This window comes from Ptychodera flava, chromosome 3 (assembly GCF_041260155.1).
Source record: "Ptychodera flava strain L36383 chromosome 3, AS_Pfla_20210202, whole genome shotgun sequence".
Classification (NCBI taxonomy): domain Eukaryota; kingdom Metazoa; phylum Hemichordata; class Enteropneusta; family Ptychoderidae; genus Ptychodera; species Ptychodera flava.
In genome coordinates this window covers 39,889,598-39,917,544 of record NC_091930.1, presented here as the reverse complement: position 1 = coordinate 39,917,544, position 27,947 = coordinate 39,889,598, and the positions used below count along the sequence as shown (strand labels likewise).

Genomic DNA, 27,947 nt, shown 5'->3' with positions numbered 1-27,947 from the left:
AGGACGGCTACGAATCTTACAACAGTACATTTCTCCCATGCTGTGGGTATACTTAGGAGGAACTGGAAAAAGATGGTATCATACAGCCTTCACAATCTTGCACATTACAATCTTAAATAGAACTTGTAATATTGCGGTCATTGTGTAAAAATACATCAAGGAAAACTTATCCTTCCAATTTAAATAAAGAGTTTTCAGTAAGTTTGGATATCTTTTACGGTAGAAAAATTCTATTGCTGACTTTTCATGTTTCAGACATAATAGTGTCATCTTATTAGCCATTTGAAGAGGTTACCTGTTTTTTGGCGGCACATTAATAAGACAATAGTGTGATGATGAGAAGTGAGGCAATGGCACTACATCAGACATAAAGAAAGTAGTGAGTGCCAATTTTTTCTTGTTACGACAAAAAAGAGAAACATGTAAGCACCAATGAAAGCATTTGAACACCTTCTCTACTTTGCTAGAGAATTTCTTTTTTTAGCAAGTAGAAATTAAGGTAGATCCTACATACTCGGCAACTGATCTGTTGGGTCCTTGCTGTAATGTTTCAATTTGAAGTGACAGAAAACAACACTGATAAGCAAAAACACTTTTTAATATAACTTTATGATACAATCTGGTATCACCAAAGATTTAATTTAATCAAACTTGCAATTTTTTTACTTTTAAAATATATTAATGCCATTTTTGCAATAATATCTTTCTTTTGTTAAGTAGCCTATAAATAGTTATAACTGATGATATACAAAACTTTTCATCACTTAAACTATATATACTGACATCAAAAAATAATACATCACAATCAGTAGATCAAATACAAAGTGCAGTGCCATTATGTACACTCTAAAACACCCTTCCGTAGACTGTAAATCTAATATCATATATTAACCCAATGCTGTAGAGATAGATATATCTATCCTACAGAACCATGTGGTGAACCCTGTAATGCATTTCTAACAATATTATGATCAATCTGATTGTCACAGCTATACGATCACAGGAGATATGAACACCCCTGCTTGTACCATTCTAATCCTCCTCACTACCCAAGTTCCATAAAATGACTAATATCTACTAGAATGGCTCGAAAATATATCGTGCATCATGATAATCCGTAAAGAGCATGGCGTCAGTCCAGCCGACTGCCTGATTTTGGCTTATCAGCGAGGTGTACATTCCAATGCAAATATGTACAGCCTATTCCATGTAAATTGTCATGTAAGTAAACTCAAGAGTTGAAAGCACCAGTTGGATAAGGAAAACAGTACTTCCCTGATATTCTTCCGACAATAATCCATGTTGATGTGGTGACAAGTCTTGCATAACGACTCCAATCTTGACAACGACTCCAATCTTGACATCTTCATCAGTTTCCATGTCAACGTGCTCCAGAATTCCTCACTCTCCGTTTTCCTGAGACCTGGCCGCCGTGCATATCGTCTGGAGCTCGTCAACCAGCGTCTCGTGCCTGAACGTCACCCGGATGTCCGGCACGTTTGTGCGTGTGATGTCGTTACCCTGTTGGCCCTCTTTCCTGTAGCTGAGTCCTAACCAGTACTGCTTCATCTGAAAATGGCCAGAAGAGGATGACCTGGTCAGAGTCTGGGAACTCGTCTTTTCTGACCACATGGTTCAACGTACAGACATCACTCAACATATTTATTTTTGTCCATTTCAAACATTTTTCGTCCATTTCAATTAGTAGCAGGTGTAGCTTAAGTGATCATCTCCAAACAGCTAAGTCATACAAAGAGAGCAATATAAGATATGGTGCACCTGAAAACGCTGGAACCAACATTTCTTGTTACAACAGTCAAGTTTTCAAAGGGGCCTCTACAGCTTTGAAAAGAAAGTGGACTCCCTAGAATTGTGTAGATTTGTACGATTGCTCAGCGTAGGCCTAGTGTTCTTACATCGTGCCAAAGAAATGCATCGATTTTCAGGAAAAGCTAGAAAATATGTATTCCTGGTTGGTTGATAATTACTCAATACTCCATCAGCCTGTGCTAACAGCTCATCTATAAGGAGTGGTACTTTCTTCATGACCACACCTTTGGTTTCACTTACACAAACTGTTCATTTACACCACATTCACCTTGACTTGATGGGGGATGGGTTGGGGGATGGGGTGGGAGACGGGGTGTGTCTTACCTCATGTGGAAAGCCACTCATGATCACGCTGTTTCTTGCCAGCTCACACATATCACATGGTGATAGTTTCCACACCTGAGCTGCTATGCTATACTCTTCCATCAGAGGCTCCTGTGGAAAACAAATCACCAGAAAAGTTTGAAATCAACCCTTTCATCACAATAGTTTGGCCCAGACCTACTGTTATCAATGGTGACTGTGCACCTGTTTACAGGGAACTGGGGGTGAGCAGGTTACGGTAGTGCGCACCTCGTATCTAAAATATTTACGCTTTGCTCAAAGATTCCACAAGAAAACTTTAAACCAATGAAGGAATAACAATCTGGAGGTCATTGTGGAAATTTTGGCATTGGAGAAACAACTGACTTGAGAGTTATTGATATTTGAGATTCAAAATGGTCACAAGTCCGATGTTACCTCCTTAAAGTAAAATTGACCCTTTCACCACCATGGTTTGGTCCAAATCCATTGTTATCAATGTAATTGTGGACCTGTTTACAGGGAATTGGGGTGAACGGGTTAAATATGTGACTTTTACAACTACAAGGTGGTGAAAACTTGAACTCAACAAGATTCACAACAAGCTCCACACAAGCCACAAACCATGCAAAGTATTGTAAAAATTTGAGTCAAAATATGTGTCCTCAAAGCACATTTTGTCTTTCATTGAGCATAGTTGAGGCAATGTACTGATGCAGCCATGATTACAAGGCTAGTAACTTTCCAAAACATTTTCCAGTATTCTTGTGTGTGAATAAACTACAATATCTTGGTTTACTTCCTATGGCATGTTAACAAACAATGAACTTTGCTCTCGCACTAATGCAGTGTGCATGATAGTTGAAATCAGATCCTGACTTGAGTTTTTAGATAGTTATCTGGATAAAGATATTCAGTCTATATTAAAAAGCCAGATACAGAGTATTACGATGTGTTTGTTGGAAGTAGATCAATGTAAAGTGTGGTTTATTCACACAGCATAAACACTGGAAGCTGCCGAACGTTAGTTACTGCGCCCTCTAGGTAGAATGCCCCTTTGGGGACAGATATTCAGACTTTCAATTTTTTGCGATACTTTTCTGGTTTACCACTTGTGGGGGCTCATTTTGAAGCTCTTATAGCATGAATACATTTTTTGTAGTCTTAGCATAGTTTTGTGAAAATCTAAAATATAATTTATCCACATAGAGTTAGCACAGAGGCGGTGGCCATTATGAATCTTGAACATTGTCAAGGTTGGGTAATTTGTTTTCTCCAGTACTAAAATATGAACAGTGACCCTAATTTTCCATCTTAATTTTGAAAGAGAATGGTTGAAAGTTGCCGAGGAGAAAAGTTTGAGTAATCGTTCAAGTCTTTTAGTTTTTAGGTGTGTACTATCTTGAGAAGGAACATGTTCATTAGTAAGAAGTACCTGCTGACTGAAAATATACTGTGATCAAGAGTGAATTTCATCGTACTCACCTTGGTAAAATGAAACTGCAACGGATCATCAGTCGACAGCGACACTACCAAGCCTCGGGCCAGGAACTCTGGCAGGGGGTTGCGGTGGTAGTTGAGAAAAAGTGAGTTGTTGCTGAGTGGGGACATAGCGATGCCAATCTGTGCCAGGTAGTACAAGTACTGCAGGACTGGAGACTGGGTTTGAACAGGATTAGAAAGACTGTGTGTGTTATTAACAGCTACAATATTTGTGCAAAAATTCTGGTCACGAGCAGCATCTCGGAAGCTTGTAGCTTATTGTTGGCTGAACATCATTGACAATTAACCCTTCGAGTGCTGTATTTTTTCTTACCAAAATTTTAGTGCAACATTTTACCGATTTTTATGAACTTTTCTGTAATTTTTTTTTGATAATTTTGGACCAAATGAACTCAACATTTCATTGGCTACATTTCATCAAAATGTAGGCAAAAGTCTGACAAAAATTGACCAGGTTATATTTCTAAGGGTGACAAAAATTGACTTTGGCGCTCAAAGGGTTAAGTACTGAATTATTTCAAAACAGCAAATCAGCTACAATATAGCCTTAGGTCAAGACTCCCTAAGTTGCCATGGATAAACATTACGAGCTGATGCACAATAAAATCTTTGCAGATACAATACGTGGTCTAGTTTGTTACATTTCATTGTTTCTGCTTTCAATCTTGCACTATACTGATTCTGGTAATCGGTTAGTTTGGTGACACTGGCTGCTGCTGACTCAAATTCAGACAAAATGTTGATACTTTGTGTCTGTTTTTATCTATTTTTGTCTGTTTTAGAGCATGGTGTTGTGAGATGTACAAGACCATTGTTTCTCAAAGATTATCTTTTGGTTCATTTACCAAAGTGCTTCACTTCTCTCAAAGTAGTTTATCTCCCTCCCCTATCCTCTCGGACTCACCTTCCTCAGTAGTAAACCATGTGAGATATTCTCGGCTGTCAGGAATGCTGCCACTAAGTGATGCACAGGCCCTGCCTCACCACAGTGTGGTCGGAAAGCAAACGTGTTGAAACCTCTTTCTCTGAAAAACAGGAAAATCAAGAGTTGATTCTGTTATCAGTGTATGCATGATTACTCTGATAAGAAGACATATTTTTTTGAGACATTGATGATGCACATGAACGCTAAGCTTCATTTTGCGAAAGATAAATTGTAACAGATTTTTGAAGTGATGCCACCCATCACTATGAAACTATCTGACACAAATAGCTAAATTTACACCAGGCAATAACAACCAATACGGTATAACTATCCTTTGATTTCTCAGCACACTGGGATATTTTGCAGTCTTTTATTTCGGTTATCATAACAGTTTGGGAAATTTCATGACTGGCTTTTCACCATGAGAAATCACCTCTATTGGAATCACTGAGCTTTACGAGGAAAAAATTATTGAGACAGTCTGTGCACCAACTTTGCATTGGTGCAAAAGAACTTTCCACATTGGCTCGTTGATGCTACCTGCTTGTAAAGCATGATGTGCGGTTTTTGTTGACGATTGAATTCAGGTCTGGACCTTAACCCTTTGAGTGCTGTACTTTTTCCCATCAAAATTTTAGTGCAACATTTTACGAATTTTTATGAACTTTTCTGTATTTTTTTGATAATTTTGGACCAAATGAACACATTTCATTGGCAACAGTTTTTATCAAAATTTTGGCAAAAATCTGACAAAAACTGACTGAGGTATATTTTATAAGGGTGACAAAAATTGACTTTGGTGCTCAAAGGGTTAATTAAAACATCAACAATAACAACATAGGACATGCATAAAAAAATTAAAAGTATCTTGACAAACAAAACATGTTTTTCAACAGTGTGTAGGAAGCAGACCTAGAGATTATAGATGATCCGAAGAAAACACTGAAATTTCAGGTATGTAAGAGTATCTCAAACCATACACTCGGAGTTCTAAAACCTAGTCGGACTTGCAAGTCCGAAGTGCGCGGACTTGCAATACTCCGAGTAAAACTGCTTACTCGGACTTGTATACTCCGAGTACATGGCCTACTCGGACTTGTATACTCCGAGTACATGGCCTACTCGTACTTGAATACGCCGATACGTGTTCCTTAGTGCATATTTTGCCATACCGGTCAATAAACGATCTGTCGAAAAAATGTATTTTATTACTCACGGAGTTTACGGCTAGCGCGGATCGATATGTCGAAAATCTGCTCTTTTGAAAAAAAGAATTTCATTTTCACGATGTCTTGTAATCTGTTGCGCAATGTATATATTTAACCACGGTCCCTCCACAAGGAGCGACCGTGATTTTACCATCAGAAGAAAGCTACTGCCACGGCCAGCAGCGAAGTTTTTTGAAAGATGACTTAGACGTAACATTTACAGTAAAGCCAATAAACTTCAGGCAAGTCCAGCCAGTTACTCAGTTCGATATCGCACAATCGTTCCATTAGCGAAATCAATGCATGACATCACAGGTCAAGTCAGGTCATTATTTACGACCAAGTGGTCACTCGCACTGGGTTCATACTATACACGAGCGCACTGTGCTCATTTTATTTTGAAAAATTATTAGTTTAATTATTTTATCAAGACATAAATATGCCTAAAATGCTTGGGCAAGTCTATCATGGCCTCGCCACGCTAGAAAACCAAGATCATGACGTCACAGGTCGACAGGTCATTCATATTCGATAATTGCGTCCGTGTTCTAATACATGTAATTCGCCGCGATGCATCGCGGTGATCATGAAACGTTGTTGTGCCCAATTCAAGTCATGTATCAAATCAGGATCTGATCCGGTAATGAAACGAAAAGACAAGACAAACTAATAATTTGCGTGACGGTAGCTACACTCGACAACGACAATGACTTGAGCCACGGACCGTGCTTGAGCGTGTTGTACAAGATGGTATTTTACACAGATCAGAGATCAGAGAGATCTCGTTAACAACTCTTTCTTTGAGCAACTGGAAGTACATGTACTGTATACGCTGTTTGCAAATTTTTATCACAAGATCGAATATTTCCTCTGTTTTTCCAGCATTGTTTTTCTATAAGCAAGTGTAACTCGGCGTATTCAACTCCGAGTAGGCCATGCACTCGTAGTATACAAGTCCGAGTAAGCAGTTTTACTCGGAGTATGCAAGTCCGAGTACTCGGACTTGTAAGTCCGACTGGGTTTTAGAACTCGGAGTATGCTGTTGAAAGCACTCTTACATACCTCGAAATATGCATCAAATGATTCGGTGACTGGGACTATAAACTTACTACAATCAAGACAGACACTTACTTCCTGAAGTGGTTCAAGACAACTATGTTTGCATACGTGTAGTACAGATAGTACGCATAGGGAGGGTTCTCTCCATCTGTCCACTTGTCCGGCGTTGGACTGTCTTTGGTAAATACATATCGCTCTGGCTTGGATTCGTCATCCACACTGTCAAAACCAGTCACCTGCAAATACACATAATATTCCCACGTCTTATTGTTCAACCAGTGTGCGTCTTTTCTACTATTCCTGACTTGAAGGTTGACAAATATTTTTGAAATTGAGCACATATAGAGAAAACAGAACTAATGAACAGAATACTGCTTACTGGTTATACACACAGACAGACTGTGCTGTGACCACTTACATGTTGTAGGAAACAGTGCAGTTCAGGATGTGCCTCAGGGTTCTGAGTAACTTCAAACAGAGGCATAAAGATGTTGTCAAGGATTTGCTGGAAATTTTTCACCACATTCTTTGATCTGTAAATATCACTGTAATGAGAAAGGAAAGATGTCACTCAGTTGTTTGAACTATGAACTGTCTTATTTCAAGGTAACCTGGTTCAATAATTATCTTGCTAAATTGGTGAAATCCAGCACTGTAATGAACAACACAAAAAATGTGTACAAACATCAGAAAGAAGAAAGAAAAAAAAAAAAAAAAAATATTATAAATATATAATATATGTGTGGGTGTTTTTGTGCATTGGACTCGTTACCTACATAAACTATTCTAATCTATCCTTGCCAGTGTCCTTTTTCCATGATAACACTGATGCAGTCATATTGTGACATTCTTTCTGAAGTATTGTCAGTTTTAGTATGGTTCAGCAATCTCCTATTCTACTTTCGGGTAGCTTAATACCATTAATAAGTGTGCCAAAGCATTATGGACACAATGGTGAACAATTGTACAAATTGCAGTTCTAAGAGTCATGTCATTTTACCAGTCCACTTATTGAAAGAATGGCAAACTCACTAGAGTCTGGGTATCTGTACTAGCCATCTGATATTGTCGGAATACACGTCGTGTGTAACTGCCCATTTAGCCAATTGGTCCCACTCATCTCTGTCTCTGCCGTAAATGGATAATCTGTACTCTGCATTCTGGTACTTGGATTCCTCTAAATCAGATGCTACTTCCTGTGAACAGCAACAAGTCGGTCTCATTCAGAAAAATGACAAAGGCATTATATACTTTTGACACTGGTGGCGCTATTTATCACAACAGACTTTTCCAGGGAACTTTTTTGTACAAACTCTGTTTGCTGATAGTTTGCAGAGAAAGCTGGCTCACAACATCTGTTTGAAGTGTAATCTCTGTAAGGCTTATGAATTTGACATTCCAATACACAGACAAAAGGTCTGTTAGGTCAACGTTCATTAAGACAAGTCATCGTTGATGACACAGTCCCCACTTGTTAATGGGTACTTTGATTACATGTCCTCAGAGAGGATAGAGTCATCTACATTAATTAGGTCTGTGATAAAAATACTGCGATACAGATGGTGCTCAATGGCCAAGAATGAGTTCCATGGTGATGAAAACATAAAACCAATGTAGGCAACCATCCTAAAGTTCATAAAATGAGTCAACTAGGAATTAATCAACAGGATGTTGTAAAACACTTTTGCATACAATCCTAACACTTAACAGATTATCATGTTACCATATTTCTTGATCAACATCTGTATCAAGGTTCATCAAATTTGACATTGTATTAATTTGTGGCTATATCACTCTAATTAGGAAAGTTCATTAATTATGCAATTAAAAATTAATGAAAATGACACTGATAAATGTCTTTTTCAATGTTAAAGCAATGTGAGCTTAACATCTGTACAAAATTTCATGAATTTGATGCAGTATTTCTTGACATATCAGCCTACTTACGAAACTTCAATAATTGACATGTTACCGCTACATGACGTGAAACAATTTCATGAATTTGATGCAGTATTTCTTGACATATCAGCCTACTTACGAAACTTCAATAATTGACATGTTACCGCTACATGACGTGAAACAAATTGACGAGCATATGTATGAAATAGGTCAATGTCCTTGTACCAACTTTGAATGATACTGGTGGAAATATGTCAGAGTTATGGCTCTGTACATTCGAAAATTGTAACAAAATCACAGCCATGCAGCGATATTTGATCTTACTATTTAAACATGGGGCCCGGGGCACCGACGTCCTTTGTGCCTCCTTACTGTTTATTATTTGCCATAAATGTGAAATCTGGCAAAAGTCAAATTGTTTGGACATAAATGAAAGTTAATGTGAAAGTGAATCAAGAATAAGAGATGGAACTCAATAGGATCAACAATATCTAAAACAGGAAACGGTGAACTTATATGATACAGAAGGGAGAAAATTTAGCCACAAACTATTGTAATATAATGGACAATGGCTAATCTAAACCAAATTACTTAAACTGGATTGTTGGCATTGATTACACATGTATTTATTGTCCATCAAATAGAAAATAAATTTGGGCCATTGACTAAAAAACATTTGCTTGTTACACTCACCACACTTGTACTTAGTATTTGGAGTGTACACCTATCTACAATACAATGATAAAAAGTTTGGACTCTGAAGGTCAACAGTGCATCTTTAATGTATGAGACTAAATAAGCTTACCCCTCAAGTATGTATAGGCCAAAAACAATATTTAATTTTGAATTATGTAGTGCAGGGAAGGACATAGAATATGGTGAAAAGCAAACTAAATATAAAACTGAATATACAATTATATGGAAATGTTGTTTTACAGTCATGAGTATCTAGTGTGTGCCGAGAGACATATTAAAATTGGACAGTATCATCCTGACCAGAGTTTGTCTGAGTGGTTGTTTCCTTCTGATTTTCTGACACGGTGATAGGTACAAAATATTATGTTATTCACCATAGTTAAGCAACATAGCTTGCATTTGTTCACAGTAGAACTGAGTTTTACATGTAAGATAACTTTCTCATAAACTGTAAATTCTGGCTTGTGGCAGCTCAAACGTCGCAATACCACAGTTTTTGATATGATATGGAGTGACTTGCACACATATGCAATATGCAGTGACAGTCGATATATTCATAGTAAGAGTCTACTACATTCAAGCATAGTGATGTTGACAACTACATGCATGCCAGTGCACGATTTCAAAGTAGCCAGGAGGAAATTCTAATAGTCTTTTAGTGGAAATAGGCCCTATAGGTATTAAACCACAGTGAAACAAACAACATTAGTTATCGTGACCTTGCTAAAGTGCAATCTCGGATCAAGTATGATCTGATGATCATGCCAAATTACCATGTCGGATTATGCCGTGATTCTGAAGTGCGCGTAAATCGGTCAACATAAGCACACATAGACTCTCGCCAGTCGCCCTTGGTCTCGCGTAGCTTTCGGTATTTATACAAGCTCGTGCCTTCGGCACTCGACCTTGCGCCTTCGGCGCTCGATCGCCTACGTTGGATTACTACCGCAAGTGACTCCGGATCCGGTCAAAAGAAGGCACGAGGACTGTCGACAGTCTAAAGCACACACTGTCTTCAACAATGATGCTTCGGCGCTCGATCGCCTACGTTGGATTACTACCGCAAGTGACTCCGGATCCGGTCAAAAGAAGGCACGAGGACTGTCGACAGTCTAAAGCACACACTGTCTTCAACAATGATGTCAAAATCAATGCACAACTGTCGAAATTACCCAAAATAAGCAACAGAAAACTTAAGGTTATCGCTGTGTCGAAAGGACAGTACATCAACATAAAACGACGCTAGTTTGTTATGACATGGAGGTAGAAGGACAGAGCGAATTCTCTCGCTCTCACCTCTCGCTCTCACCTCCATGCTCTCACCCAGCTATTACTAACGGGCCGCCGGTGGGATTGCCTCGCTAAAGCAATGGATTCGCCGGTAACGAAGGAGCGTTTCGTGCCAAAAAAATACATGACAGCAACAAAAATACAATCACCGTGAACTTCATATTTACAAAATATCATCAAATAAATGCTAAAAGCTTCAAAACGTCAAAATTCGCACAAGACCGAGAAACAAGACAGCGTCGGTTTGATTTTTCAACCTTGCAATACAACGCTAACTTGTTATATGCGCATGCGCATATTAAGGAGAGACCCATTTGATTTCGGGGGGGGGGGGGGGTATGCAGGAAGTGGGTATGGGAACTTTTTTTGTCAGAGAGACAGCATTTTTTAATTTCAACTGTCACACCTGCATCAATTTTTTTATCAAATGGAGTAGCAGTGCAATTTTTCAAATTTAAGCCAGTGTTTCACATATCACAGGATGGTTTTATATATTCATTTTACATTCCAACGAATGAAAACAAAATGGAAGTCTAGTATATATACAACTTTAAATTATAGAACACTTTTTTGGCAAATCAACAGTGATCAGTACTATACCTGCTTTTCTTTATAACAGTCAATTCCTTTTAAGTTCTCAGGGGAGATGTTATCTTTTGTGGTCAGAGAAACAAGGCTCACACATTGTATTTCATTATATTTGTTGTTCCTCAATTTTTCTTTGACAACTTGTAATCTTTCTAACATATTTATGTTGAGAGAATAATATATTGGTTTTTACACTAGTTTATTGACTCCTGTCTTGTGTTTTCAATTTTCACAATGTACAGAAGTCAAATAGTCCCATCTAGATATTGCCTGTACCATTGAGATATTGCAACAGAAATCCAGAAATATGATTTCTTGGGTCAGAAAGGGAGGAAAGGAAAAGGAAGGAAAACATCGAGTGCACTGAGGTGTAAAGTAGTGAATGCTTATATCATAAGTGCTGGGAAAAAAAACACATGAGAATTGCTTGTGGTAAAAACATTTGCGCTGCCTATGGCAGCATGCTAGCAAAGAACACATGAGAATGAATTTCCAAAATTTTGCTCATTTCAACTGCATTATGACAATTCCATTTTTATTTATTTCTGTCTGTTATGAGAATTTTTTTTTCTCAAGCCATTACAGGCTTATTTTTTTCTTTTATTTCACCTGGTGACAATTTTTTTTCTCAAAATCCTCCATACCCCCCCCCCCCCCAAATCAAGTGGTTCTCCCCTAAGTGAGTCCCTGACCTATGCGGGCCAGTGGATTACTTCCTCAGCTCAGTAGAACTGATGCCTGCCGGTACCATCATTCTTCAGTCGATCAAAGGCGCCTTTCGTACCAAAAAATACACGACAGCCGCAAAAGTGCATCACTGTCAACGTCATAACTATAGAATATATTGAAATGCACAGTGAAACGTTCACAAAGTAAAAAATGTGCCCACATCGAGAAACAAGATGGCGTCCGATTCGATTCTCAACTCAGATTTTGTCCTAGAGTTGTGCGCATGCGCAGACGGTAGCTTTAACGAAAGCGAGTCAAAATCAAGTAAATATAAAATAAAAATGGATAAAAATATTGTTTAAAATAATACAAGGCATGTATCACCAAATTTTGAACATTTCTGACGGCATTTCAACTATACGAACACCCATGCCAAATATCACAATAATCAAATCAGTGGTTTTGAGGAAAAATTGAAAATGGTGGTTTTCACAAAAAAGCTAAAAAAGTGACTTTAAAATGATTCAATCAAAAAAAGAAAAAAGACCGTTTGAGATACATGCCAAAATGACCACCAGACCAAATTTCAGAAAAAGTTACTGAAGCGTTTCCGAGATACCTGCGTCCACAGCATACGGCCCACTGTATGCAACAACAGAGGCCGCGTCATCACATTAGTACTTTGGGCCAAAGGCCCAAAGGACTAAAAATCAACACGTATATGAATAAAATAAGTAAACGTCCATGTACCAATTTCGAATAAGATCAGTTGAGACTTGCCAGAGTTATGGCTCTCGACATGGAACAACCATAACAAAATTGCTACCATGTGGCCATATTGGACCATGAAACAAATCGACATACATATGTATAAATAAGTCAATGTCCTTGTACCAACTTTGAATAAATTCGCTTGATACAAGTCTGAGTTATGGTTCCAGACATGAAAAATTCAGAAAAAAAAATGGCACCACTGCGGCCATATTGGATTGTATCACAAAACAAATCAATGTGCATATGTATGACATAGGTCAATGTCCTTGTACTATGTTTCAATAAAATCCGTGAATAAAATCAGTTGAGATGTGCCCAAGTTTTGGCTAAGGACATGAAAAATTTGTAACAAAATGGCTGCCATGCAGCCATATTGGATCATATCATGAAACAAATTGACCTACATATGTATGACATAGGTTAATGTCCTTGTACCAACTTTGAATAAAATCGGTTGAGATATACCTGAGAATTATGGCTCTGTACATGAAAAAATCGTAACAAAATGGCCGCACGGCAGCCATATTGGATCGTATCACATAACAAATTGACATGCATATGTATGACATTAGTCAATCTCCTTGTACCAACTTTGAATAAATTCGCTTGATACATGTCTGAGTATTATGGCTCTGTACATGAAAACATCGTAATAAAATGGCTGCCTGGCAGCCATATTTGATCGTATCACAAAACAAATCGATGTACATATGTATGACATGGGTCAATGTCCTTGTACCAACTTTGAATAAAATGAGTTGAGATATGCCTGAGTTATGGCTCCTTACATGAAAAAATCGTAATAAAATGGCCGCCTGGCGGCCATATTGGATCGTACCACCAAAAAAATCAACGTGCCTATCTATGACATTGGACAATGTCCTTGTACCAACTTTGAATAAAATCGGTTGAAACATGTCTGAGTTATGGCTCTGTACATGAAAAAAATTGTAATAATATGGCCGCCTGGCAGCCATATTGGATCGTATCACAAAACAAATCGATGTACATATCTATGACATTGGTCAATGTCCTTGTACCAACTTTGAATAAAATCGGTTGAAAAATGTCTGAGTTATGGCTCTATACATGAAAAAATCGTAATAAAATGGCCGCCTGGCGGCCATATTGGATCATATCACAAAACAAATCAATGTACATATCTATGACATTGGTCAATGTCCTTGTACCAATTTTGAATAAAATCGGTTGAAACATGTCTGAGTTATGGCTCTATACATGAAAAAATCGTAATAAAATGGCCGCCTGGCGGCCATATTGGATTGTATCACAAAAAAAATCAATGTACATATCTATGACATTGGTCAATGTCCTTGTACCAACTTTGAATAAAATTGGTTGAAACATGTCTGAGTTATGGCTCTTTACATGAAAAAATCGTAATAAAATGGCCGCCTGGCGGCCATATTGGATCGTATCACACAAAAAATCAATGTACATATCTATGACATTGGTCAATGTCCTTGTACCAACTTTGAATAAAATCGGTGAAACATGTCTGAGTTATGGCTCTTTACATGAAAAAATCGTAATAAAATGGCCGCCTGGCGGCCATATTGGATTGTATCACAAAACAAATCGACGTGCATCTGTATGACATATGAAGTAATCCTTGTACCAAGTTTGAATGAAATCGCTCTTTGCATCTCTGAGATATCTGCGTGAACGGACGGACGCACGGACGGACGGACGCACGCACGGACGCACGCACGGACATGACCAAACCTATAAGTCCCCCGGACGGTGTCAGTGGGGACTAATAAATTATTTTACACACAACAAGTCATCGTTGATGACACAGTCCCCACTTGTTAATGGGTACTTTGATTACAGGTCCTCAGAGAGGATAGAGTCCTCTTCATTAGGTCTGTGATAAAAATACTTTTGAATAAATTCGCTTGATACATGTTTGAGTTGTAGTTCAAGACATGAAAAAATCGTAATAAAATTGCCACCCGGCGGCCATATTGGATCGTATCACAAAACAAATCACTGTGCATATGTATGACATAGGTCAATGTCCTTGTACGAACTTTGATTAAAATCGGTTGAGATATGCCTGAGTTATGGCTTTGTACATGAAAAACATCATAACAAAATGGCCGCACAGCAGCCATATTGGATCGTATCACAAAACAAATTAAGGTGCATATGTATGACATTGGTCGATCTCCTTGTAACAACTTTGAATAAATTTGCTTGATACATGTATGAGTTATGGTTCTGGACACGAAAAAACGTAATAAAATGGCCACACGGCGGCCATATTGGATTGTATCACAAAACAAATCAACGTGCATGTGCATGACATATGTCAATGTCCTTGTACCAAGTTTGAATAAAATCGGTTGGGATATGCCAGAGTTATGGCTCTGTACACGAAAAAAACGTAACAAAATGGCCGCACAGCAGCCATATTGGATCATATCACAAAACAAATTGACGTGAATATGTATAACATTGGTCAATGTCCTTGTACCAACTTTGAATAAAATCGGTTCAAACATGTCTGAGTTATGGCGCTGTACATGAAAAAATACCGTCAATGACGCTGTACCTTCTCTAATGTGTGGCCAGGTCAGGTAATTGGTTGTTGGCATGGAGTTGTTGGTAAATAGTTGATGATGTAGGGGCATGAGGTGGGATATGGACCCAAAGAACCAAAAAGATGATTAAATACATCAATCAAAAAAATTCTAAGCTACAGTATAAACTGCCTAAAGATAGTTCAATGTGGAAAAAAGTTAAATAATTCAGAAGTAAGAATAACAGTCCAAAATAGTAATGACGCACTTCCTTACTGACCTGAGTGCATGTGAAATACACAACCTGGCATCTGTAAATTAAATGTATACCAAGTGATCATTTCCAGTCACTTTTAACTGTTTTTAATGGATTTTCCAAAGAGTCCTGTGGAAATGATGAAAAACGCTTATCTGGTCTTGTGTTTGTATAACCTCATGGCTGATAATTGTCATAGTATTGAAAAAAAATTGAAAGTGAAGAAATACTGTTTTTAATAGGCATATTTCCTTGAACTACATGACCGTGTAAAGAATATATGCTAAAAGTGTTTCAAAGTAAATTTCTTTTCAAAAAATAATTTAATTTGTGACCAAAGGATTTTTATTCTTTGAGTTTACAAATTCAAACATTGCAATTTGTTCAATCATCTTGTGCAGTGCAAAATTTATAAAATGACTGAAAAACAAAAAAAATTGGCAGAATTACAGTCTTTGTGATGTAAAATTATGGGTTGACATCACGATAATTGTTAATCTGTTTGAAGTACTAATATACTATAATTTAAAAAAGAAAAATTCATGCAGAAACGGTAAAATATATTGTCAGCAATGTAGTGTTAATTTTGACTTTACATCAAAATATGCCTTTGCTGGATACCAAATATATAGGGCGAAATATCAGCCATGTTCAGCAAAATCCACACAACAGCATTGATCCTTTTCTAATTTGATTTGATTTGCTTATGTTATCCTTGTATGACAGTCAGTACAATATGGAACTTGAACACAACACAGTGAATGAGTATGCTGTAAATGAAATGGTGTGGCTGCATCCACATGCAGCAATAGGAGTGCCTTTGTCTCGCACCCCTCATTTCCAACCTGTCCCATCCCTGAAAAAATAGTTTGGTCTTATATTTATAATGTTAATAATTTCTGTATTTGTTAAAATGTGCGCATCTCAAAAACTTTTGATCATAAACATTTTCATTGTTTTTATAGCTGACCAATCAGTTAACCTGTTTATTTTGAATATTTGCGCATTTTTCCTCAGTATTTGACATTTTCTGAATACCTTCTTATTCAGTTTGTCATTTTCTAAAAGTTTAAATGCTCGAGCTCCATTGTGTGGTCAAGCTTTCCACAAGCATCAAATGTGGTACTTCATATAGGAGGGTCTGCCTCTAGAGGGCGGGCATCATGAACACTCCTGTGTTTGTTGGTTAATTCCTCCACGTAAACTTCTGATTGTACTGTAAACATTGAACATGGCCGACGTCCGATTTTCCTGTCTAAAACTTTCACTCATTTTCGTTCATATGACTCTGAAACTCCAGGAAACGATTGGGAAGAAAGGGTTATCTTGAAATATTGAGGTACTCGCCGATATCTTGCAAAATTAAATCAGAAAAAATGCAAGGAAAATGCCGACAGGCTTACACAATGACAGTTTTCAGACTCGGAGGCATATGATCATCTCTGCAGATTATGCAACAGGCCCAGATCACGTGAGGCCATGAGGGGATATCCACGCAACTCAGTACCAAACACTAGCGCTCACAGAGTGAGCAAACACAAAGTGAGTACCCCTAACGTCAGCTCAGTAGTCTGTAATAGATTGTAGTCAACTAAGAAACCTTGGAGAAAGGCTTAACACTGTGGCTATGCCGCTAAGTCCCTTTTGATTTTTGTCATAGCTCAAAATCGTTCTCCCACACCTCAACCTGAGCCATGAACACCCCCAGTTTATGATATGACCCATCACAATGGCATGACGTCAACGGATCTTGACAGACGGAAGTCTTGACAGACGGAAGTTCTTGACAGCAGCATATTGGTTTTCAACTCTAATACCTTCTCTGTCTATAAATAGACACGAGAAGGTAAAAATCATAATAAAATGGCCGCCTGGCGGCCATATTGGATTGTATCACAAAACAAATTGACGTGCATATGTATGACATAGGTCAATGTCCTTGTACCAGCTTTGAATAAAATCGGTTGAGATATGTCTGAGTTATGGCTCTGTACATGAAAAAATCGTAACAAAATGGCCGCACGGCGGTCATATTGGATCGTATCACCAAAAAAATTGACATGCATATCTATGACATTGGTCAATGTCCTTGTACCAACTTTGAATAAAATCAGTTGAAACATGCCGAGTTATGGCTCTGTACATGAAAAAATCGTAATAAAATGGCCGCCTGGCAGCCATATTGGATCGTACCACAAAACAAATCGACGTGCATCTGTATAACATATGAAGTAATCCTTGTACCAAGTTTGAAAGAAATCGCTCCAGGCATCTCTGAGATATCTGCGTGAATGGACGGACGCACGGACGCACGGACGGACGCACGCACGCACGCACGCACGCACGCACGGACATGACCAAACCTATAAGTCCCCCCGGACGGTGTCCGTGGGGACTAATAACACTCAAGAATCATGTAAATCTGGATGTTTCTGCAAAAGATGTTTCATACATTTTGTAACTGCATAACAGTAACTACTTAAATTTTGACAAATTTGAAAAAGTTTCCGATATTTGGTTTGTCAATGTTGCGTGTCACTGTTTGACATGTATTCTTATTGTTGACAATTAAAGCCAAGTCTGGACCGGACTTGATCATAACATTAACAATACACAACATGCAAATAAATGTAAAGTCAATGTTTACAAACTGAGTACTGGGTATTTTAACACACTGTGGGAAATACATCTATAAACTGTAGCTGACACATGCAACAAACACAAAAACACTCATCCGCACATACATACATACAGACACCACCGACTCACCATATAAGCTCTTTTTGGTATTTATATATATATACCAAATATGAGCTAAAAAATCTGAATTGTCTTCATATACAGATAAAGGTTCTCTCAACTTGCACAAAAAGCTAAGTTTTTAATGATTGTTTATTGAAATAATATCATATGATTGACATCAGAAATACACCTACTTTTATCAGCTGTGCAAAGAACATCCCGTTATTGTAATTATTAGTTTTGATGAAAATCTCCCTCAGCCTGCTCTCACCGATCGGGTTGTACTTGGCGTTGAACTTGTCGAAGCGGTGAAATGTATTGCGGTCCTGAAATCAGGGCGTGAAATAAAATCAGATTTCATTAGAACATGATTCTTGTGCACTGCCAGGTAAAACTGACCAACCCATTGATTGAGACGACAGTTGATCATACTGCCTGTTTTTGAAGCCACACACTATTTTGGCTGTTCCATAAAACATTAGAAAGACTGTCACCAGCTTTGAGTCGTCGCGTCCATGCAAGAAGGTCGTAACTGACATTTTGGCAAAAATCACCCTCCTTCTTCTGAAAATGATCTGAAATAACTTTTTACATTGCCTTGATTTCACAACAGTAAAATCTTTGAGTAAAGCCATTGTTCAATATTTATTAGAACATGTTTTACTTTCAAATTGTGGATTCCAGGATTAACAAATTGACTTTTTCTGGCACATCTGTTAAATTCTAAGATCTGCATTACGACCTTAAACAGGAACTTCCCCTATAAAAGCCGGATTATTGTAAATCTATGCAAATGTAAAACAGCCACGCTACTGATCGGACGTGCCGTGTTTGGTCCCAGAATCCCATAATTTGACATGTTTCAGGTGTCCATTGTACTTGAATCTTGAATATATAGCGACTAAACTTGAGTTGAAAATAAACTGAAAAAAATGTTCCGCTTTTTGTTGTAGAACACATATGTTTCAAAGCGTGTTCCCTGTACGACCATTTGACACCTCTTTGCATATGTCACGTAAGTGTTGATCATGATTATTCAAATTTCTTATACTGTTAAAGCGATGCTATGAGAATTCAAAAACTCCCGCCCAGTAATTTCCCTATTGTGCGCCCACGGTCCTGTAATTTCCCGTTTAATACACTGGCACGAAATAGTATAGTTGTTAACACTGTGTCTATGCCTGTAGAATTCAAAGTTATTGTTTACGATGGAATTCTAGTCCAGACCAGCGGTCACCTGTTGACAATAACAACCTAATTTACACATCTACAGGCTATGTCGACCAGCTGACAACCGTGTATCTCAAATACGTTTGAAAGTTCAAAAAGAAACTGTAGTCAACATTTAAACCCAAAGATAAGGCAAAAAGGCCGCAAAAGCTACAGCTGCTGGCCATTGAAATACTCATAATTGAGGTAGCTTTATTTTCATTTGATTTCATGAGGTGACAAAAGTTATACTATAGCATTGTTTCATGTTACAAACTATTGACAGGTCAAGCTGGAGCAAATCTCAGCCGGCTACGATGTATTTTCATGATAATCATGATAAACCCGTGTTTAAACCATAACTTGAGAATTCATTTGTTCACAGAAAAAAGGGCAGCACAGCATTGATGAGAGATTAATCATTGTACGAGATATTACTTACAGCGTGTACATCCAACATATCAACTGTCAGATCATAGGCTGTTAGTTTCAGGCTCTCAAACACCTTTGGAGAGAATAAGGACATTTTAGTTTAGTTGAGTATACCATAGGGCCAATCAACCAGTACGCCATTCTTAACAGAGAAAACTTCCATTTGAAGTCATATGTCATTAATTTGATTGTAAAAGTAGTCTTAAATGAACAAAGTTGGCCATTTTTCATGATTTTTTTTTATACGAGATGCTACTTATATTGTTTGACATATTGAAAGATACTGAATGGATGGGTGACCATGCATATATTTGACTCCAGTTCTAGACAAATTAAATGAAACCATGGCGAAAATGAATTAATGGTCATGACCATTAATTCATTTTTGCGATGGTTTCATGAAATATGGCCAACTTTGTCCATTTAATATCAGTGTCTACTTTCCAAAAGCAAAACTACTTCATAAATTCTCTTGGCTCTTGCACTTGAGTTTTTCACAGTAATATTTCAGAAACTGTCTGTGTCAGAAAGAGATGAGAAGGGGATACTCTCCTAGGAAATGCAGAAACTTGTGGCATGGCACTGTACATACCTGCGTCAGTGTCAACTTCTTGCCATTGTCCTCACAGACCACTTCATCCGGGTACTTCTTGAGTCGGCTTTTGATGAAGCGAAGCAAATGTTTCTGATTCATGCAGGAGGCAGCGTGTACGTGGGTGTCCACCTGAAGTTAGGGAAACACAAACAGAGTTGCACTGATCATCTGTAGCTTCAACCTCCTTGAGAAGGCAAGTACCAAGTAATTGTATACCATTACTAGACACAGAATAGCGGTTATATCATTGTGAAGCTAACAGCACACATCTTTGTTTTTTAAACCTATGTAAAAAATGTCAACACATTGATAACTTTACCTACCAGTAGGTGAAATAAATTATTGTATACTACCCTAGCATGTGTTTTAATAAAATGTTCAGGAAAGAGTTCCTTAAGACTCCCACCCAAAAATGTTTTTCTTAGGTAGGATATACAACAATTTAAGTATGCTAACCTTAAAACTAACCCTAAATCTAATTCTAAACCCCTCCAAAAGTTATATTGGATGTGCTTTTTCCAAGGAAAGTCCACAATTAAAGTGATTTCATGGTTGCGGCCTAGACGAACTCTTGCTAATGTTCCTACCTTTCTGATGTTATAGAAGTCCCTGTGGGGTACACTCCTCTGTGCTGCTAACTCCTTCATCTCATTCAACAGAATATGCAACTGATAACGCGACGACAAGTATTGTAATCTGCGATATGAAAATGATTTTCTGCAAAAGACAAGAGAAATATGACATGATTATATGCGTACAGTATGGCTTACATTAACTGGCATGATGTTTGTTTACATTACTTCTGCATGTTAGAGCGCCCTCTTCTAAAATGGAGTCCATTTTCAGCTTCTTTTGGAGATTAGGTATTTTTGGTTAGGCCATGAAAACGCTGTCTTTGTGTCGCACTCAAATGGTGTGAATAATTTATGCACCTTCACAAGGCCACATGAATAGCATCTTGTGATATGTTTGATCTTTTTTGATAAAGGAATTTTCAAAGTGCACGTTTTGTCTGAAAAAAGCTAGCAGTCAAAAGCAGGACTGTTCTTTAACTTGGCTGGTATTACCACTAACGTAGATGTAGGTAGGATGTTACTATAAGCATCTGGGATATAGGCAAGACTGTATGTAGTATACCAAAACATGTCCCCTGAAACAATGTTTATACAGGTAAGGGTTTTGAAGAGTAGCTGGGCATCTTACCCAGTGTGTGTGTCTGTCTGTCTGTCAATTGATTAATTGATCGATCTGTCTGTCTGTCTGTCTGCCTGCCTGTCTGTCTGTCTGTCTGTCAGCCCAATAGAGAATATTGCATGATCAAATACCAATAGTAAACTTACATTGGTCCATTGGCTATCAACGCTGTCAGTTCATTCATATCCGCCAGGAAAGACGCTCTGTCAACATACGGAAATTCCATGGGCTTGGTCTTATCCTGCTGGTTTTCGTCATCCTGGGCCGGAAAGATGTGGACGATTCCTTCGATTATCTTCAGCTCACACTTTATGGGACCGGGAATTTCCACATCAAAGGGATGCTTGTCAGATGTGGGCGGATGAATCGGATGATCTGGAATGGCAGAGAGAAATTGGCATGTTTTCCCAGTGTAGAAAATTTGCTATAGATTTTGTTTGCAATGATATCAATATATTTGACAGTTCAACTGATTTACTGGGAAGATGAAGTGAGGCTTACATCTGTCACAGTGAAGGTAGCTCTCTAATTTGGTGGACGCTGCGGAGCATTCACTATATTTATTGGCAAATGGATACTAATCCATCTTTCACTTCCGCATTGATAAATAGCCAGAGTGACACCTTGTCATTAGCAGCAGCTTAGCAGAGTTGTGATCAGACTTCGACCTTTGGGTATGTTTTGCTGAACTGTTGAATTCTGCCTCACTGCTGTGTTCCAGGTGTTGCACCTCATTCAAGTTTGTCTCCTTTTTACTTCAGTCAAGAGTTTTGTCGTGTGCAGTGAGGAGAACACAGATCGTGTAAGTACAAGTCAAACAATGAGCAGTGTGCTCACACCCTTCTGTACAACACATTGGGTGCTGAGACAGCAACTCACCAAGTTCAGACATCGAAGCTTTCTCCTCCTCGTCCTCCTCCTCATCACTGAAGACGTCTTTGGGTTTACCGTCGGCGGTCCTCAGTGCCTTGGACGTGGTCTTGGGGAACCGCTGCAGGGCCAGCTTCATGTATTTTTCTCGCATCAGCAACGCCGATGTGATACACCGGGACGCTTCCTGTAAGTCCTCATACGGAACCTGAATCAAAACACACAAATAAATGGGTCAGTTACTTACTTGACACAATGCACCCTACATAGCATTTTAGATGAAACGCTGTTTGCTGGGTTCAAGTTCACAACTGTAGCCAAAAGGTAACATTAATGACTGGGTTTAAAAGGTAACATTAACGGCTGGATTTAATAAATTTGATTGCGAATAATAATGTCACATTTTATTTTCAAATCATTTCAAATTAGTGTTTTCTCTTTTAATAATGATAAGTGAATATCTTGAGCAATGAAAATTGTGTTTTTAATTCATTGCAAATTAAGGTAGAATATGCCTCAGGGAAAGTTAATATATTTGGACCCTAAAATATTTTTAGTATTTTTTTTTGTTTTACTGCTGATGACGGCTCATTTTGAAGCTATTCAGGTAAGATTTTTCAGTCTGTGTTTTTCAAAAATCAAAACTTTTATTCTTCCCCACTGACTTGACACAGGATTGGCAGCCATTTTGAATTTCAAATATTGGTCAATGTTCGGTACTTTGTTAATGCAGTACAAAACTTTGTGTGGTGACCCCTTTTATTCTTAATTTGGTAAGAGAATGGTTGAAAGTTTCACCGCGGAAAGTTAGAGCAAAACTTTCAGTCTTTCACTTGTGAGGTGCATACTACCTTAAAACCACACGGCAAACATTCCCACAACTGAAAACTAAGCAGATGTAAAACTCCTACCCCGGATGTGTCATTTCCTGTGATGGAAATCCTCTGGAAGTGCGTGGCTAAACTTCGGTCGATCTTGCGCTGCACTTTTTCCTGCTTTTCTCTAGGAAGGGGCTCATCAAACTCTAATCCGGTGTCAAACTCCCCGATGGCCACAGTGTATGATCTGCACGTCACAAGTACACAGAGAAAATAATAGTGCAGTTCATCATTAGACACTTTATGAGAGTGCATATTTTTCCAAAAATATGTCAATATATGTCTTTGAGATTATGGGTATATCATGTGTAGAAAGAAAAATGTTAACATTATATAAAGATACAGTGATTGTAGAGGAGGAAAAGTTTAGTTTACGTACAACATGTTATACCTGTAACAACAGAGCGGTCTTATCATAGCACAGACTGTGGAAAGGCAGGCTAACCTCTCATGACCAAATATGGCATGTCAAAGTTCAGAGGTCAAACCAGTCTGACATGTCATTGAAAACAATATTGTAATGAGATACCATAGTTTTTCATGATTGTAGGTATGTTAAGATGTATTCACTTTTTTGTTGTGAAATGTCTTTATCCATGAGCTTGAGCTTCAGTGAATTTTTGCCTCATGATTGGCTGCCAAAAACAACTATATGTAGAACGTAACTTGACTGGCAGGACACTGACACAGATGAGTGTATAAAGCATGAATTTACTGAATTTTCAACTGAGGTTCAGAAAGCAAATACAGAAATCTGATTTTCTTTATACATTATCTCTCTCACACTGCCTGGTCCACTGCACAGCTTCTGATGCGCCCTCAACGGCCAGGCTGAGAATGGCCGACAGGCATCAAATGACAAGAACCAAGCCAATCCCGCTTGCTGAGTCTGCAGTAAGCTACAATAGACTAAGCTTGAGGGCAGCAGAAGACTAAATTGCATAGATATTAGATAATGGAGGGGTTTGTGAGAGTCAAATTATTACACTAAATCAGTGTATTCAATAGTTTGCTCGAAGTAAGATTTCACTGAATACTGCTCAAATCTCCAGCACTTCGTTTTTTTTTTTCATAGAAAATCTGTCGGCTATGGTGATACCAATTCAGCTATGATAAAACAACACCATTGTTACATGTACCACTGAACCTTGACAAAACACAGACACCTTTCAGACTAAATGCTACGCCCGCATTCCCTCAGCCTTCATCTATAAATGACATGAAAAATGTTGCAGGTACTATGAATGTAATGATACCATACAACCAAAAATCAATCGAGTAACACAAATACTGTCTGCCATGGCACCATCGCTAATTTCATGCCAGCCCGAAAAGCTATAACAATCACGTACATGGCAATAATGTATCATTTTAAAACACTTTAGTGTTCAACATTTTTTCTAAAAGGAGACGTATCATAAGCAGGGAATCCAAGGGTGTGATACACCTTTGTCTGAAATTCCTTAGGGGTCCGAAAAAAAATTATTGTAGAGCTGGCGAATTTGTCTGATAGTGATACTGAACCTGAAAAATACCCAGAGCACTTAATATGATCATTCCGATTCGTAAATTATGCAATGGTATGTGCAGAGCTGTTTTGCATCATCTCAGGCAGTTTTTCATGTTCAAGGATGATTGATTTTTGAGTGTATATTGGTGAAAAAAAAACAAAAACAGAACAGTTACATATTATACGCTTTACAATTTATGATGAGGAAGATTGTCATGCAATGGTTAAGGGAAACATGCAATGGTTAAAAGCGACTGAGATCTCAGTGTTTCTCTACGGATGTCATGCACATATATTGTAATGAGTGACAGCTATTCCAATGGTTGTATGAATATTGCACTGAAAGGGAAGGGAAGGAAAAGAGAGGTGATGACGATGTCAGCGTTTTAAAATATAGACATGTGAATTTCTATTCCTTAGGTTATTAACGCTGCTGAAAGAGATTGAGATATTGACGTGATCTGTTGGTGTACGGTAGGACACATGAAATCTTAAACAATCGGATTTGAATCTCAGATAAATGAAAACCTGTGTGAAAGAAGTCATCACACAAGTGTTAAAGGAAATATCATGGTTAGACTGCTTTGTCAACACTTGTGTTCAGTTTACGAGATTGGATTGTCCTGCCTTCCATTTCCAGCTGGCACCAATCCTTTGAGAAAATGGTACAAATCTGAAGACTTGGTACCAGAATCATGGCAGGTGTGTCAACCATGTCCTGCAGTGCGTGTACAGACTGCACATTCAGTTTCAGCTGGACAACTCTTGAAGAGCTGGTGGTGAAACCTGTGGTGCACACCACTTTTTGAATTGTGGTGAGAATACAAGTTCAAACCGTTTGGACCAGCTGGACAATAATTCAAGTTGAGAAAAAGAAGGCTTAAACTGGCTACAACTGGTTTGAACCGGTCGAGTCTGCTTCAAAGAAGGCATTGACCAATAGGATCACACCAAGCATAAGCAGTGTTGATGTATCAGGTAAACCTACCCTAGGATAAAAAAAGTTGAAGCCAAATGAAATGTGTGATATCTCTAGTCTAAAACCACTTTTGATGACCAGAATCACACTCTTTCAATTTTGACCAATGCCTGCTGGCAATACAACGTGCATTTTAATGCAGCAGACACATATATATTCAAATCATATACAACACATAGATGACCAAGTTACAATTAACCTACGGCAGTCGCTATAGTTACCTGTCCAGTGTGCATGGGCGCCTGCTGTTATCAGTTCTGACATTTCTGATACCCATCGGCAACCTGCGAGGGCAGAATTCATGGAACACAGAACGATGAAAGATGAAACACTGAGTAATAAAATGCAAATCGATAGGTAACAGCACAAAAAATAACAAATTTAATTGTAATTATTTATGGTGGTAGGTGCATGGAGGTAAGAGACAGGTAATAAAGTGTAAAAATTTATTTAATAAACGGTTACATTATCTCTAATTTGTCTCTTGACACATATAAATGTAATCTTTACAGGACAAAGAGAGCATAGACATGTACAAGCAGAGTGTGAGCTTCTTTCTTTCCTCGTATCTTCCAAATCAAAAAAGTCAGAAAAAGTACAAGTGGTCACATTGTTATAAATTGTCATTGTTATAAATTTCAATTTTCACATTGCCTTCAGTTGCCTTGCTTGTCGTACACAACATTGGCACATTGGCTTATGGAAGAATTTGCATGATGCTTTGTTAAAATTGTGCAATTCCTCCGACTGTAGTATGCTTACAGGAAACTAGCATGGGTCCAGGTATGGAGGCATGAGGTCAAAATCAAGTGATTAACCTTTTGAATGCCAAAGTCAATTTTTGTCACCCTTATAAAATATACCTAAGCCAATTTTTGTCAGATTTTTGCCAAAATTTTGATAAAAAACAGTGGCCAATGAAATGTTGTGTTCATTTGGTCTAAAATTATCAGAAAAATTACAGGAAATTTCATAAAAATTGGTAAAATGTTGCACTAAAATTTTGGCGGGAAAAAATACAGCAGTGGGGAATTTCTTCAACACTGAAGGAAAGTTAAAGAGATCTAACAGCATTATCTCACAGCTTGTGCACCTTGCTTTTACATGTATGCTCAATGCTAATTACAGTACAACTACCCGTTCCACCTCTGTTTGCTGGTACAGGCTGCAAGTGAACAAAAGTACACAAATCTCAAACCTCTTTCCCTCCATGACTGGGTCTGAACCAAGCTCAGAGATGAAAAAGATAGAGAACTAAGATTTTAACAGACTGAATCTGACAGCAAATGGTTTCAATCCTTTCAATATGCATTAAATACTTCTGAGTATTATTTTGAATGTATGTCCAAATCGTCTCTTCAGGGTGTTTGATTTTCTTGTTTCATTAAGAAGAAACAGCAAGACTTTGTTTGGTCCTTTCCTGTACAATGTCGTTGCTTTGTTATTGAAAGTGCTGAAAACCATGTAATATCTTTGATATGACCGAGAATATTGTTGAAAAATACGATGAGGAAAAGAAAACTTGAACAAGAAACAAACAACTGGAATGCACATGAACAGCACCACCACTGGTTAGGATGATAAAATCTTTCGTTTTCATGCAACAGTGAAAGTGTTTTTGACCTTTAGAGGGTGCTGTATAAAATGGACATGAACAGTGAGAGACTGGTTAGGGAGATGACGGCGAGCATCGTCTTCAAGACCTGTAATGAACCTGAACGAATTACTAATTCCTACATGACATTACACCTAATAAAAAATAAAAAGGCTGAAAAACTGAAAGACAATGAGTCTGCCGACACACCTGCTTGGCCCGTTAAGACAGTCTACCATTTCACTGGAGCTGAAATTTCGTAGTATGGTTTGTTCGACATGTCCATATATACATATGTATATACATATAGGTGTATATATATATTTTATGTATATATTATTTGAATGTGTCAGGAAGCACACACAGGTAAGCAGAATGCAGGATGGTTTTGCGGAGTA

The 27,947-nt window shown here is 38.0% G+C and overlaps 2 protein-coding genes across 2 annotated transcripts in view; both read right to left on the bottom strand.

Moving 5' to 3' along the window:
• LOC139129999 (FAD-dependent oxidoreductase domain-containing protein 2-like) overlaps positions 1 to 27,947 on the bottom strand; it is a 126,870-nt gene that overhangs the window by 58,168 nt on the left and 40,755 nt on the right. The window lies entirely within an intron of this gene.
• On the bottom strand, positions 438 to 27,947 carry LOC139129997 (AMP deaminase 2-like). The gene is made up of 16 exons (XM_070695713.1): positions 27,760 to 27,947; positions 26,177 to 26,239; positions 23,500 to 23,653; positions 22,598 to 22,796; positions 21,865 to 22,093; positions 21,112 to 21,241; positions 20,522 to 20,653; positions 19,940 to 20,002; positions 18,483 to 18,614; positions 7,861 to 8,024; positions 7,247 to 7,373; positions 6,901 to 7,064; positions 4,541 to 4,661; positions 3,619 to 3,792; positions 2,155 to 2,265; positions 438 to 1,569 (listed from the first exon to the last, which is right to left on the bottom strand). The coding sequence occupies exons 1-16, from the start codon at positions 27,786 to 27,788 to the stop codon at positions 1,402 to 1,404; spliced, it is 2,160 nt and encodes a 719-aa protein (XP_070551814.1). The 5' UTR covers positions 27,789 to 27,947; the 3' UTR covers positions 438 to 1,401.